The sequence below is a fragment of the Schistocerca piceifrons genome, chromosome 1 (assembly GCF_021461385.2).
Source record: "Schistocerca piceifrons isolate TAMUIC-IGC-003096 chromosome 1, iqSchPice1.1, whole genome shotgun sequence".
Lineage (NCBI taxonomy): Eukaryota > Metazoa > Arthropoda > Insecta > Orthoptera > Acrididae > Schistocerca > Schistocerca piceifrons.
Window position 1 is genome coordinate 598,141,429 of NC_060138.1, and position 16,955 is coordinate 598,158,383.

Here is a 16,955-nt window from a genome sequence, read left to right on the forward strand (position 1 = left end):
TTCTCCTCCTTACACGAGGTATTTTGGCAATCAATGAAAAAGATATTCCATTCAATTCACTATTTATAGAGATATGACGTATTAGGTTTATGCAGTAGCGCTCAAAAGTACTTTATATCAAGCCTTAGTTGCAGTTACATAAAGGTAAACGTGTAATAGAAAAAAAACTGCCAGTAGATGACTGAAAAGTATGTAATTATAATTCATTTAGCACAAAACTACATTTAGTTTATACAAAATTAATTTACATCAAAACAGAAATTACAATCTGCCTAGCTCAAAAGTAATTTGTATCTTTCATTATGTAACAACAATACAAAACTATTTTTGAATCTGAAGAACAAATCAGCGTTTCGTTCCATACCCATGGGCTTTAATCACAGCTGCATATCTATTTGGCGTTGAATCCACAAGCTTTTGTTATCGGTCAAGTGGGAATTTTGAATATTCGTTCAGTGCAGCACCAGAAAACTGAGAGTTTTACAGTAGAGACATAAACGTTCAGTCCATGATGATGCTCCATGTCATCCCAAATTAGTCGAGCCGATTTCCTTCGATCCACAGTCGACTGCTTAAAATCATTCTGCCCTCCATCCTTGTTTTTCGAGGACGACCTGACTTTGGTTACTGGCTACTGTTCCATCCTGTTTCCGCCGTCGAATCCACACGGTTATTAGACTGAAGCGCCAAAGAAACTGGTATAGGGATGCGTATTCAAATACAGAAGTGTAAATTGGCGGAATACGGCTCTACGATCGGCAACGCCTATATCAGACAAGTGTCTGGCGCAGTTGTTAGATCGGTTACTGCTGCTACAAAGGAAGGTTATCATGATTTAAGTGACTTTGGACGTGGTGTTATAGCAGACGCAGGAGCGACGGTGCACACCATCTCCGAAGTAGTGATGAAGTGGGGATTTTCCCGTATTTCCACTTCACGAGTGTACCGTGAATATCACGAAACCGCTAAAACAATCTCCGACATCGCTCCGACCGGAAAAAGACCCTGCAAGAACGAGACCGACAACGAGTGAAGAGAATCGTTCAACGTGACAGAAGTGAAACCCTTCCGCAATTTGCTGCAGATTTCAATGCTGAGCCATCAACAAGTGTCAGCGTGCGAACCATTCAACGAAACATTATCGATATGGGCTTTCGGAATCGAAGGCCCACTCGCGTACCCCTGATGACCGCATGATACAAAGCTTTAGGTCTCGCCTGGGTACGCCGGCCGCGGTGGCCGACCGGTTCTAAGCGCTTCAGTCCGGAACCACGCGGCTGCTGCGGGAAATTGCAGCAGGACAATGCGACACCACACACGTCTAGAATTGCTACTGAGTGTCTCCAGTAACACTCTTGTGAGTTTAAACACTTCCGCTGGCACCCAAACTCCCCAGACATGAACACTATCGAGCATATCTAGGGTGCCTTGCAACGTGCTGTTCAGAAGAGATCTCTACCTCCTGGTACTCTTACGGATTTATCGACAGCCCTGCAGGGCTCATTGTGTCAGTTCCCTCCAGCACCACTGCAGTCGCCAGTAGAGTCCATGTCACGTCGTGTTTGCTGCACTTCTGCGTGCTCGCGGGGGTGCTACACGATATTACGCAGGTGTATCAGTTTCTTTGGCTCTTCAGTCTATTTGGGATGTGCTATAGTCCCTAGCAACGCTAGACTGCGACTTTCTGTTCTTCGTCTACATCTACATCTACATCTACATGGATACTCTCCAAATCACACTTAAGTACCTGGCTGAGGGGCCATCGAACCATCTTCACAATAATTATCTATTGTTCCACTCTCTAACAGCGCGCCGAAGAAACTAGCAGCTATATCTTTCCATGCGAGCTCTGATTTCCCTTATGTTATTATCATGATCGTTTCTTCTTACGTAGGTCGGTGTCAAGAAAATAATTTCACATTCGGAAGAGGAAGTTGGTAATTGTAATTTCGTGAAAAGATTCCGCCGCAACGAAAAACTCCTTCGTTTTAATGGTGTCCATCCCAAATCCTGCCTCATGGCCGTGACACCCTCAACCCTATTTCGCGATAATACAAAACGTGCTGCTCTTCTTTGAACTTTCTCGATGTACTCCATCAATCCTATCTGGTAAGGAACCCAGATCGCTCAGCAGTACTCCAAGAGTTTACTCATGGCCTGCAGAACATCTTGTCTCACATCAAGCGAGTATGCTTTGTGTTTTGGCATGCTTCTAGTTGTCTCTACAAATAAACAAACACTGAATGCCTAATTTATATTTGTTAATGAATTCCGCTCCGCCAAAGTAAATTACAAAGTACTTTTGAGCTAAAAGAATATGTACATATTTTTTTATTTTATGACGTTGCTTCTTTACTAGACATGTAACCACAGCGGGTGATGGAGTGACACAGTTATACGCGTTACCCTGTTGTGACTGTATGCAAACAGCACTAACAACATAACACCGCAACCACAAAATACTTTTGAGCGCTACTGTAACTGTTTCCTTGGAGGGGAAAAATTTCAACTGTTTCAAGAAAATAAAACTTTGAATCTAATTACAATTAAGAACAGACTTTTGAAATGCTTACAGACATTACAGAACTGTACATACCGTACTTGAATTACAGTTTTTTACGTGATTTTTTTTTAGGACACAGAGACTTGAAAGTGATTTTCTATCGCCGAGGGGACGGAAGCTCAGCGATGTTTTCCTGCAGTCTGACTTTTTGAGCTAGATCGCACAAGCCTCTCCTACATGACCGATTCTTCATTGACTTTTCAAACCATCCTTAGATTTCCTTAATAATTACATTATGTGATATTTAAGAAAAACTACCGATTATAAAATTAGTTTACTACTACCGTTCTGAGGGTTTATCCCACTGATGTGTAGTCTACTAGCATGCGCTAGTTTTTCAGGATGTGCATTAAATGGTTCAAAAACTTATAAAAATCTCTTTCATATTTTCTCTTCAGCAAATCTTAGGATTCAATTAAGTATTCGTAACACAAAAAAGTAACTCTAAAATAAAACTGTTTGAACATCCTATTGTCAAAAAACTAACTTGTGTCTTGCTTGTTCCAGTATTTTGTGTTCGACTTCCACATGCCTCCAATCATGCTCTTCGATAAAATCATAACACTTTCAGTAAGTATACAGTCATGATTTTGCTCTAAATTCAGTATTCAGTTATACTTTGGTACGAAAATTCAAGAAGCACATTACTTATATTGCTTTGTAAGAATGATGAAATTGACTCTGCTCGGCTATCTTTCATTAAATTCGATAATGAAAATTCATCTGAAGTATGAAACAGAATTTTCTCACTCTATCTTTGTTATAGATTAAGATAATAAAGCTTTAGACGCTAAATCCAGATGTGCGCGTAGCTGTTGATCTACTCCAATATTAACAAGGGGTATGTCTGAGTCAGACACGTCGAATCGATTCGGCTCATATTCCGCAGATGGATTGTGTACAACATAAAATGAAAGACTATAAGATATTTTGTCTCTATATCACTCCAGTTTCTGAGAAAACCACACCTAAAGTTCATGACTCGTAATCGACTCAAAACTGACGGTATCGTTGGTAATTGAAAGTTGAGCATTTCATCATCATATGGAGGGTCCGCAAACGCGTAATTTCCTCGAAATCGAGGAAAAAAATCTTTTATGACCGGCGTTCAGCTACCCATAAGAAAAACTCTGCTTAATGAAAGCGCCCCTGATGTAAAATGAGGAGATCAGTGTTTAACGTCCCTTCGACAGCGAGATCATTAGAGATGAAGCACAAGCTCGGATTAGGGAAGGATGGGAAGGAAATCAGCCTCACCCTTTCGAAGGAACCATCCGACATTTGCTTGATGTGATTTAAGGAAATCACGTAAAACTTAAATCAGGATGGCCGGACGCGGGTTTGAACAGTCATCCTCCCGAACGCGAGTCCAATATGCTAAACACTACTCTACCTAGCTACTCCTTGGTGTAGGAACCAATGCATCTGGCTGGGGAGTACACAATCTGTGTTCGATTCCCACATTCATTCTGCAGATTTTTTTTTTCTGTATCGGCATTGGTAAGGTAATTAATCAGGAATAACAACAAGGTAGGTAAACAAATTTTTCAAACGACTTGGATTACTAACGAATCAAAATTTTAATCCTGGTTGCCTTACAACAGTGGTAGTTAACATTGTCTCTGCCGCCTACTAGTGGACGCTCCAGATTCCATGGTGGTGGTAGGCGGTAGGAGTTTTAAAAACCATTTTCCTTAGGTTGTCATAAATTTTGACATTAAGTATTTGGTAAGTAATTATTATTATTACATGCCTTAACTTGCTGCAACTGTACTTTACAATTTTATAAAATAAAATTACTTCTCTACTTCATCAATCACCATTACTGTGGAACGGGTGGGCGGTTAGAAAAATTTACTGGTAACAGAGATACTCGTAAAAATAGTGGGTGGTGTGTAAAAAAGGTTGATTACCCCTGTCTCAAAGTGACTCTTTCACTCATTCTATTACGTGTCCTCGCTTTCTTTCGGACAATTACATGGATGTCATATTATCAACCTACTCGTGGCACGAAGGAAATCTAATGAATGCAGTCTTCGTGCAACGACACCGTTGTTTCTGGAAATTTGGCGGATATTGACTTGGTTTACATTTTAAAATACTTCTTTCTCGAGATTTAGTTTTAATGCATACAACAAAACCATCTGAATAAATGGTTCTCGATATTTTAATTCTTTGTTAATCCGAGTCACTGAGAAAATTATTTGCCTACCTTGTTATTATTCTATATTGATTAGCTTATTAACTCTTCTGTTCCTATGAATATCGATAGGGAAAAATACACAAATTAAAAAAAATTGCAGAATGTGTTTGCGAATCGAACACAGGTTATCTGTTTCCCAGCCACAGGCCGTGATAGCTACGCCAGCGGCGCTTTCGGTGACCAGCATTTATCTTACACGTACATAAGCGACAGTCGTAACAGCTTCTTTCCTCGATATCGAGGAAAATATTCATTTGCGGACCCCCAATGTTGTGTTGTTGTGGTCTTCAGTCCTGAGACTGGTTTGATGCAGCCCTCCATGCTACTCTATCCCGTGCAAGCTTCTTCATCTCCCAATACGTACTGCAGCCTACATCCTTCTGAATCTGTTTAGTGTGTTCATCTCTTGGTGTCCCTCTACGACTTTTACCCTCTACGCTGCACTCCAATACTAAATTGGTGATCCCTTGATGCCTCAGAACATGTCCTACCAACCGGACCCTTCTTCTTGTCAAGTAGTGCCACAAACTCCTCTTCTACCCAATCCTATTCAATACTTCCTCATTAGTTACGTGATCTACCCATCTAATCTTCAGCATTCTTCTGTAGCACCACATTTTAAAAGCTTGTATTCTCTTCTTGTCCAAACTATTTATCGTCCATATTTCACTTCCATACATAGCTACACTCCAAACAAATACTTTCAGAAACGATTTCCTGACATTTAAATCTATACTCGATGTTAACAAATTCATCTTCTTCAGAAACGCTTTTCTTGCCATTGCCAGTCTACATTTTATATCCTCTCCACTTCGACCATCATCAGTTACTTTGCTCCCCAAATAGCAAAACTCCTTTACTACTTTAAGTGTCTCATTTCCTAATCTAATTCCCTCAGCATCGCCCGACTTAATTAGACTACATTCCATTATCCTTGTTTTGCTTTTGTTGATGTTCATCTTATATCCTCCCTTCAAGACACTGTCAATTCCGTTCAACTGCTCTTCCAAGTCCTTTGCTGTCTCTGACAGAATTACAATGTCATCGGCGAACCCTAAAGTTTTTATTTCTTCTCTATGGATTTTAATACCTACTCCGAATTTTTCTTTTGTTTCCTTTACTGCTTGCTCAATATACAGATTGAATAACATCGGGGAGAGGCTACAACCCTGTCTCACTCCCTTCCCAACCACTGCTTCCCTTTCATGCCCCTCGACTCTTATAACTGCCGTCTGGTTTCTGTACAAATTGTAAATAACCTTTCGCTCCCTGTATTTTACCCCTGCCACCTTCAGAATTTGAAAGAGATTATTCCAGTCAACATTGTCAAAAGCTTGCTCCAAGTCTACAAATGCTAGAAACGTAGGTTTGTCTTTTCTTAATCTAGCTTCTAAGGTAAGTCGTAGGGTCAGTATTGCCTCACGTGTTCCCATATTTTAACTGAATCCCAACTGATCTTCCCCGAGGTCGGCTTCTACCAGATTTTCCATTCGTCTGCACAGAATTCGCGTTAGTATTTTGCAGCCGTGACTCATTAAACTGATAGTTCGGGAATTTTCACATCTGTCAACGCCTGCTTTCTTTGGGATTGGAATTATTATATTCTTCTTGAAGTCTGAGGGTATTTTCCCTGTCTCATACATCTTGCTCACCAGATGGTAGAGTTTTGTCAGGACTGGCTCTCCCAAGGCCGTCAGTAGTTCTAATGCAATGTTATCTACTCCCAAGGCCTCGTTTCAACTTAGGTCTTTCAGTGCTCTGTCAAACTCTTCACGCAGTATCGTATCTCCCATTTCATCTTCATCTATAGTCTCTTCCATTTCCATAATATTGTTCTCAAGTACATCGTCCTAGTGTAGACCATCTATATATTTCTTCCACCTTTCTGCTTTCCCTTCTTTGCTTAGAACTGGGTTTCCATCTGAGCCCTTGATATTCATACAAGTGGTTCTCTTTTCTCCAAAGGTCTCTTTAATTTTCCTGTAGGCAGTATCTATCTTACCCCTAGTGAGATAAGCCTCTACATCCTTACATTTGTCCTCTAGCCATCCCTGCTTAACCATTTTGCACTTCCCGTCGATCTCATTTCTGAGACGTTTGTATTCCTTTTTGCCTGCTTCATTTACTGCATTTTTATATTTTCTCCTTTCATCAATTAAATTCAGTATTTCTTCTGTCACCCAAGGATTTCTACTAGCCCTCGTCTTTTTACCTACTTGATCCTTTGCTGCCTTCACCACTTCATCCCTCAAAGCTACCCATTCTTCTTCTACTGTATTTCTTTCCCCCATTCTTGCCAATTGTTCCTTTATGCTCTTCCTGAAACTCTCTACAACCTCTGGTTCTTTCAGTTTATCCAGGTCCCATCTCCTTATATTCCCACCTTTTTGCAATTTCTTCAGTTTTAACCTACAGTTCATAACCAACAGATTGTGGTCAGAGTCCACATCTGCCCCTGGAAATGTCTTACAATTTAAAACCTGGTTCCTAAATCTCTGTCTTACCATTATGTAATCTATCTGAAACCTGTCAGTATCTCCAGGCTTCTTCCATGTATACAACCTCCTTTTATGATTCTTGAACCAAGTGTTAGCTATGATTAAGTTGTGCTCTGTGCAAAATTCTACCACGTGGCTTCCTCTTTCATTTCTTAGCCCCAATCCATATTCACCTACTACGTTTCCTTCTCTCCCTTTTCCTACTACCGAATTCCAGTCACCCATGACTATTAAATTTTCATCTCCCTTCACTATCTGAATAATTTCTTTTATTTTGTCATACATTTCTTCAATTTCTTCGTCATCTGCAGAGCTAGTTGGCATATATACTTGGCCACAATAATGCGTTCACTATGTTGTTTGTAGTAGCCTACCCGAATTCCTATTTTTTTATTCATTATTAAACCCATTCCTGCATTACATTTGTATTTATAACCCTGTATTCACCTGACCAAAAGTCTTGTTCCTCCTGCCACCGAACTTCACTAATTCCCACTATATCTAACTTTAACCTATCCATTTCCCTTTTTAAATTTTCGAATCTACCTGCCCGATTAAGGGATCTGGCATTCCACGCTCCGATCTGTAGAATGCCAGTTTTCTTTCTCCTGATAACGACGTCCTCCTGAGTAGTCCCCGCCCGGAGATCCGAATGGGGGACTATTTTACCTCCGGAATATTTTACCCAAGAGGACGCCATCATCATTTATCCATACAGTAAAGCTGCATGGCCTCGGGAAAAATTACGGCCGTAGTTTCCCCTTGCTTTCAGCCGTTCGCAGTACCAGCACAGCAAGGCCGTTTTGGTTAATGTTACAAGGCCACATCAGTCAATCATCCCCTGCAACTACTGAAAAGGCTGCTGCTCCTCTACAGGTATTATGTGCTTTAAGTGTAAAATTGTTTATCATTATAACTGTGCAAAGGTGGACTCAAAACAAGAGATATGGAAATGTGAAAATTGCGTAAAAGTGGGCACTATAGATAGCAAGGAAGAAATAATTTCCGTGTTGTTAGAAGAACTGCAAAGACTGAAAGCTGAAAATGTCACATTGTCTGCCAGAAGTCAACAGAACAAAAGTGAATCCCAAGACGAGAGCACAAATTGTCACCAGCCCAAGAAGATACCAAAACATCTCGTTTCTCAGCAGTTATATCATCTGAATACAAGCAACCGTTTTAGTGCCTTAAGTGATAAAATTGATGAAACAGAGAAATCTACTCAGGTGGTAGGACGAGACAATGTTCCTAAAAATTCGACAAAAAGACCAATTGAGAGTCAGCCAACGAACAAGATTTTATTACTATCGGACAGTCATGGGCGAAACTGTGCATCATTGCTAAATGAATTTTTGAAACCCAAGTACTACACATCATCTGTTGTTAAACCAAAAGCATGCCTCAGTGGTGTAGTTGAAGGGGCATCAGATCTTACTAGTGATTTCAATTTGGACGATGCAGTTATTATCCTTGCAGGAATAAATGACATTCGTAAGAAAAACAACTTTATTCCAGACTTAGAAAAGTTGACTGCAGCACTTGATCATACAAAGCTATTGTTATGTACCGTTCCCTACTGTTATGACAAGCCAGAAGTCAACGAAACAGTGTACAGATTTAATGAATATATAATGAATTTGTCATCTAATTTTGTTAATGTGAAAGTAATTGATGTCAATTTATTCTTGCAAAGGCCTGATTACACTAATCATGGACTACACCTGAACAAAACAGGAAAGCTCAGACTGTGCAGGAACATTGCTTCATCAGTATCAAACCCATGGAAACGGTGTGATGTAGTAAAAACACTTACAACCAGCTCTGCAAGAAAGGTCAGATTTTGTACCGGTACTGTAGAAACCAATTCATGCCACGATAGACAGGGAACCAATGTGAATACAAGAAACAGATGTATAGCTGTGTCTCACCCTGTCACTGCCAATGACATATTAATACCATATGATGAAGTTCCACCCAAAGAACCTCAAGGACTGGAAAATAATTCCGATGCAGTATCTCCAAGGATAAAAGGTAATCCCCGATTTTCTACGAGAGAAAGAAGAATTCCAAAAAGAAACAGTGATTTTTTATGGCCAGCACCCACCCGACCTCGCCAACGACATCTAGTGAACAAATCTCCAGCTGCGACATAGGTCTTAATGTATCCAACACAGTTTTGAGTGCAACGGGGACTAACGGTGTTAATGGACAAGCAGACCAGCAGAAGGACAGTAGAGGTAGCTATAAGAATCTTATTATTCTTCATCAAAATATCAGAAGTCTCAAAAGTAAATTAGAGTTTTTATCTGTAAATTTAGGGGACATGGACACTGTTGACCGTCCTCATGTTTTATGCCTTACTGAGCATCATGTAACAGTTGGAATTGATGGGCTGCAGCTTGATGGGTATGATCTAGCTACTCATTACTGCAGAACAAGTAAGGAGAAAGGTGGTGCTGTAATTTATATAGACAGTAAAATCATTTATAAATCTTTAGATCTAAGTAAGTATTGTGTAGATCAACATTTTGAAGTTTGCGGGACTGAAATTTCTGCAAATGACATGTTACTTACTGTGCTTGCAATTTACAGAGCTCCAGCAGGGAAGTTTTGCATCTTTATGAATAAGTTAGAATCTCTTTTGACCAAATTGTTCTCTAAAACTAGAAATTTAATAATTGTAGGTGACTTTAATGTCAACTTCTTAACTGATAACAACCTCAAAACTGACCTGGACCACTTAATGAATTCTTACAACTTGGCTGCGATGGTTACCTGGCCCACTAGAGTTACAGAAAATTGCAAGAGCCTTCTAGATAATATTTTCATTGACAAGAATAGAGTCAACAGTGCTAGTGTGAGCAAAGTAATTTATGGCCTGTCTGACCATGATGGACAACTTCTGAAAGTAAATAACATCAGTTTGTGCAATAAAATCTCCCACACCTATAGGTCCTATAGATGTATAAACACTGAAACTGTGTCTGCCTTTAACGACTATTTGTCACAGATAGATTGGGAGCCAGTGTACAGCACATCAGATGTTAATGATAAATTTAACCTTTTTTTTAAATGAATTTATATCTGTATTTGAAATGGCTTTCCCAAAAAAAACTGTCAGAAAGAACAATGAGGTTTCTTCCAGTAAACCATGGATTACTGGAGGTATAAAAATTTCTTGCAGGACTAAGAGGGAGTTACATGCCTCACTAAGAGTATCAAATGATCCCCTTGAAAGGTCTCATTTTAAGTTATATTGTAAAATTTTAAAAAGGGTGATAAACAAATCCAAGAGCCTGTATATTAAGTCTGAAATTGATAAATCTGAGAACAAAATAAAAGCAGTTTGGAATGTTATAAAGAGAGAGTGTGGCAAGAGTAACAAGAATGTTAATACCACAGAGATAAGCTATAAGGATGAGGTTATTCATAATCCTGTAACAGTTTCCAACATATTCAACAATCACTTCATAACTGCAGCAGAACAAGTAGGTTGTAACAGTTCCTTAAATGCTGCTACGCATTTATTACACGTATGACCCAATTTGTATTGCCCCAGTTACTATTACTGAAGTTAAAAATACCATCAAGGCCTTAAAAAATAAAAATTCCACTGGTATTGACAACATTTCACCAAAAATACTGAAGCATTGTAGTGACCACATATGTCAAGTCCTGTGTCACATTTTTAATGAGTCTATCCAGCAAGGTGTTGTCCCAGAGAGATTAAAGCTTGCCGTTGTGAAACCACTTTTCAAAAAGGGTGACAAAACTAATTTATCTAACTACCGTCCAATATCACTACTAAGTAGTTTCTCAAAAGTATTAGAGAAACTAATGTATACAAGAATTGTAGAACATCTTAACAGCCACAACATACTCAACAGAAACCAGTTTGGTTTCCAAAAAGGTAGATCAACTGAGCAGGCTATTTTTTCTCTCACAAATGAAATTTTAGAGTCAATAAATAATAAAATGTCACCTATTGGAATTTTTTGTGACTTGTCTAAGGCCTTTGACTGTGTGGACCACAACATTCTCTTACATAAGGCTAATTTTTATGGCTTGCGAGGTAGCATTGGTAGATGGATAGAATCATATCTGCAAAACAGAAAACAGAAGGTGATAATTAATGGTGCCAATGATAGTCCCATTTCTTCTGATTGGGGCACATTAAAGTGTGGTGTGCCTCAGGGGTCCATCCTAGGACCTTTGCTTTTCCTTATCTTCATCAATGATCTCCCACTTTGCACAGACACCGAGTGTAAATTTACTCTTTTTGCCGATGACACCACTATTCTGCTTGAAAGTCGAACTAACAGTGACCTAGAAAATAAATGTAATGCTGTACTCGTTGACATCCTACACTGGTTTAAGTGCAACGGACTAACTCTAAACATTCGGAAAACTCAGTATATGCAATTTCACACATCTCAACAAGAAAATGAAGTATGCCACTTAAACTGTGGTAACCAAAATATACTACACTGTGAATCATCTAAGTTCTTGGGCATTCTAATTGATGGCAAGCTGAACTGGTCTGAGCATATCTTAGACCTACATAGAAGGCTCAGTGTGGCAACTTATGCTCTGCGTGTAATCACCCCCATTGGTGATGAGGACGCTACTAAAGCTGCCTACTTCGGTTATTTTCATTCTATCATGTCGTATGGCATAATATTTTGGGGCAACAAGCCTTTAGCCAAAAAAATATTTACTGCACAGAAGAGAGCTGTTAGAATCATGAGTGGTGTTCATCCAAGATATTCTTGCAGAAGTCTGTTTCATAAGTTACAAATATTAACACTTACCTCTCAATTCATATTTTCTTTGATGATTTTTGTTTCTAACAACCTATCTCTTTTTAAAACTAATAGTGAATGTCATGATCATAATACTAGGTCTAAAAATGATCTACACAGGGATCTGAAACATTTAAGTCTTGTTCAGAAAGGTGTTCATTATTCAGCCACAAAAATTTTCAACTCCCTTCCATCAGGTATTAAAGATCACATTAATGTCTTACCTACTTTTAAATGTAAATTGAGAGAATACCTAATGGTAAATTCCTTCTATTCTCTTGATGAGTATCTACAGATAAAGCAATGATTTTTTATACTGATAAAAATTTGTTTGCTATAGATCACATTAACTGTTTAATTTGGAAAATGTACTATATTTCCTTTTTAGGTATTGTTTTATATTACTTGAGCTATACCTTTGATTTGATTTTAACCTACAAACTTATTCATAATCTTATGGTACATTTTTGTCATTTTATATATGTGTATTATTTGTTTAATTTGGAAAATGTACTATATTTCCTTTTTAGGTATTGTTTTATATTACTTGAGCTATACCTTTGATTTGATTTTAACCTACAAACTTATTCATAATCTTATGGTACATTTTTGTCGTTTTATATATGTGTATTATATCTGTTGTATGTAATCATGACTCATTCCACATCCTTGTGATTTATCACAATACGGATTAATGGAATACGAAATAAATAAATAAAAAATAAATAAATAAATAAAAAATACGTTTGTCTGGCCTCTCAACAGATACCCCTCCGTTGTGGTTGCACCTACGGTACGGCTATCTGTGTCGCTGAGGCACGCAAGGCTCCCCACCAATGGCAAGGTCTATGGTTCATGGGAGATGACCCCCAGTATGATGACGAAAAGAATTGTCGATTTTCAATTATCTGGCGACCCTCTCAATTTTGAGTCCATTGCGCGGTATGAACTTTAGAGGCGCTTTCTTCAAACAGGAGAGATGTTGAAACGAAATATCTAATAGTGTTTCGTTTTAATTTGCACACAAGCGACCTGCCGTATATGAGCCGACTCGGTTGACCGTGTCTGAGGATTCCCCCTTGTATTTTCAGGGACATATCCAACCTTGTTTGTTATCCAGTACTATATTTCGTACTTAAGAAAGGAATTACTACCTAGAATACTCACCCGCCCCCTTAAAATTTCTTTTTGGTCTAAGGTGGTGCCTTACAGTATCTGAAAGTCCTATGATATTCTGCCAGCTACACCATATTGCATTAGTCTCTCGTCTCATATAATAAGAAGTACAATTTAGTACTTACGGAGCAAGTTTAGAATTGCAGACGACTTTGAATTAGTGTTTGGTGTTACATGCATTTGTTATGAAGTAACAATCTTAGTCTGAACAATAATATTTCTCAAAATATAAGTAGCTTGTTATTTTGTTTCCTTAATGTTTGTAAAACTATACTCATATTTACAGGTCAGCACAAATTATGTATACGTGAAAAGGTATATTTATGTTAGATATAGCCAAAGGGAGTATGTTAGGTAATTAAGATGCCAGAGTGAACTTCAGCCTAATGTTCACTCCAACAATCATCACTTCTCAAATGCATTTAAATGTATGAATACAAGATATTATGCTTTTTATGTACAATAAACAGGGTGATTTCATGACGATGTTACAAACTTCCAGGGATGACGGACAAGGGTAAATGTAACAATTTGAGATAAAAGACTCCGGTCCAGAAACAACCGAGTCAAAACTTGCAAGCAAAAATGGTTCTCATACCTCTCGCAGTGGATCTATTTTACTGCAAGCTTTTTGGTTCCATATTTTGGGAGGAGGTAGTATGGACCAGAACAAGAAAAAACTGCCGGTAAACATGGGCTCTAAAATGTATACTTTTAGAGCTATGAGCGCTTGTTCAGTAGAAGAGATGTGCTTCTTAAGAGTAGCTAAGATGAACAACTGTTTATAGCTCTTAAGGTGTGCTCGTTAGAGCCCTTATTTACTGTACTTTTTTCTTGTAATAGTCCATACTTCCTCCTCCCAAAATCTGGAAAACAAAGAGCTTGAAGCAGAAAATGATCACTGTCAGAGGTAGCAGAATGATTTTAGCTTGTAACTTTCGACTCAGTCGTTTCCTCACCACGGTCATTAGTTCAAATTCATACAGTTACCCTTTCCTATCATCCCTGTAAGCCTCTAACATCACCACGGAATCACCCTATATATAATAATGATATAATCAAGCAAATTTTATATCCTTAGTTCTTATCTGAACTTTTAAAAAGTTAAACTGTTATCTCAGGACTCAACTGATGTTAACTTCCGATTACACACGCCTGTGGTTGGAAAATGAACTTTTGGAAACTTAGCATCCTTATTGTTTTAATCCTCAGAGAAAACTGTTTACTAAATTAACTTCTGTTACATTCGATGTTCAGATGTAGTTCGAGGCCAGCAGTAATTAAGGTAACTCTCTTACGTGAAATCGAAATTTACAGAAATAATATTTCTATGCATAAGCGTTTTTTATACTGCTAAAGGGAAAAAGAGACTTGAAATTATGTATCTACTAATGAATTCATTTTACGAGTGATAACGATGAAAATTTTTCATAGTTCATACATCACCTTAATGTAGTATTCATCGCAAAATATATATTTTCTACTACTACATACAAAAAGAAGGTAGTTTGCAGTGCTTGTAGAGAACAGTGCTCATCTAAATATCGTGTATTTCAGAGCATCTTTGGAGCATTAACGGAGCTAGTAAAGTCACAGCAAAAACTTATTTTAAAATATGCATAACATCATGTTATATGTGCATTCACATATGTTTTATGTTTCTTTTTTAGGTATTGCATTCTAGAAAATTATTGTGCTCAGGAACAGTTGTGGGTGCTTTCAAGATTGATGTGAAGACAGTCTATGATGCACCTGGTATACCAAGAAGCCAATATATTGAAAATGTGACAACAGAGACAAAATGAATGTGGGAAAACCAGTTTTATCTTCTGTAACACAACTTAATAATAACTGCAGCAACTGATTCCATAACCTGGCATTATCTATACTTACTGATACGTAACTGGAATGTTACTTTAGACTTATCCCACAGTCAGAATTCTCTGTTGTCACATTTGCAATTACTCTTTCTTATTCAGGAATTGTGCACTTTCATTTTTATTTTCGAACTTTTTACTATTTTGTTTTTTATTCTTTTCCTCCCACATTTTAAGGTATAATTTTCTAACTATCACAGGTTCTACAATCAAGGAACATTCTCAGATCCAACAAAATGTTGGGAAGCTTTAAGTTAGATGTGGCGACCGTATGGGCACAGCCAGGTAGGCATGCTGCTGTGCATTGCTACATCTTCGCCATGTGCATAACAAGAAAGGAACAATTTGTATTCTCTGCTTCCAGAAATATTTTTTGAAAAAACGGAGACTAATCAAAATTAACTCCCCAGATACATTTTAAAATTTCTTCGTGTTATGTAAAAGTTGAAACGGAATTCAAGCCTACCGCCTCCACTAAAGTAAATCCACCAAGGTATAAAACTTGCTGCTGTCAAACACATTAAACCAAAGACTTAAAACTGTAATAAAATGTTTACACGCAGCGTAAACAGCTGTTAGTTCAGTATTTACTTCAAATAACGTTAATTATGAAAGCTACTCAATCAAAAAACGTAAGACATTTTTTATAGTGTTTAAGAAGTCTAAGTTCACAATTTTTTTCTACTGCTTGACGTATTTTTTGCACCATGAGCGTAGGAAACGAGTGACGTGACTGACCACAAACTTCATTATAGTAAACCAAAGCCTTTTGAGTGTATTAAAATGTTTACACAGAGCATAAACAGCAGTTAGTTCAGTATTTGCTTCAAATAACGTTAATTATGAAAACTACACAATCAAAAAACATCAGTCATTATTTGTATGACGTTTAAGAAGCCGAAGATCATGATTTTTTTTCCACTACTTGGCACTAGCTTGACATATTTTTTGCACAATGAACATAGGAAACGAATGACATGACTGAGCACGAACTTCAATTTAGTGTCTTTTAATGATTTTTCGTTAAAATCCCTTTGCTTTATTGACTTTGCTGTAAAAATAACCCATTAATCCAAATTAGCTAAAATCCCACAAAAATTTTCTCGTGTACTTTAAGTCGCCATCGTAGCTTCAATCTCATAATTAAAAATTGTTCATAAAACTGATAGAATATTGTGTCAAATACCCTGAAAGAGAAATGAAATACATGATATTATGGTTCAACATTTGGTTATAAAAGTTTCGAAGTACCTGTGCATTTCTGAGATGAAACATTTAGCTTTGAAAGCAGGGAATATAATTGATCCATATTGCCAGTCACAATGTAGTGATGGCATGCAGTTAGACTACTAGAAAACCAGTAGTAAAGTTGCTTACTCCCTGCGTATTGTAAATAGTTTTTGCTACCTGGATAGCTGTCATCAAGTATATTGATTTACAACAACCACATATAAGCATATTTAGCAAATGATTAGTATTTTCTTATCAGACTATCGCATTAAATGAAATACTCAGCCTAAATGAAACTCTGTACATATTTCATTACTGCAGATGTAAGACTGCACCAAACATCTTATGTAAAATAAATGTTAATGTGCTAGAAATAGGCACTATGGCAAATGTCTGCCGTCTTGGGGGCAAAGGTTCGAAGTTGGAGCCTCGGTCCGGCACACAGTTCTAATCAGGCAGGATGTTTCATATCAGCGCACACTCCGCTGCAGAGTGAAGATTCTGGAAACATCACCCCCCAGGTTGTGGCTAAGCCATATCTCCGCAATATCCTTTCTTCCAGTAATGCTAGTCCAGCAAGTTTTTTCGGAGAACATCTGAGAAGTT

General features: G+C 37.9%; 1 protein-coding gene across 1 annotated transcript in view; it reads left to right on the top strand.

Moving 5' to 3' along the window:
• The window catches only part of LOC124755559 (otoferlin-like), a 461,140-nt gene that overhangs the window by 168,913 nt on the left and 275,272 nt on the right, over window positions 1-16,955 (top strand). The window contains exons 8-9 of the mRNA XM_047249045.1: window positions 3,071-3,133; window positions 15,320-15,404. Of these exons, the coding sequence (XP_047105001.1) occupies window positions 3,071-3,133; window positions 15,320-15,404 (148 nt within the window). The remainder of the gene's footprint in view (window positions 1-3,070; window positions 3,134-15,319; window positions 15,405-16,955) is intronic.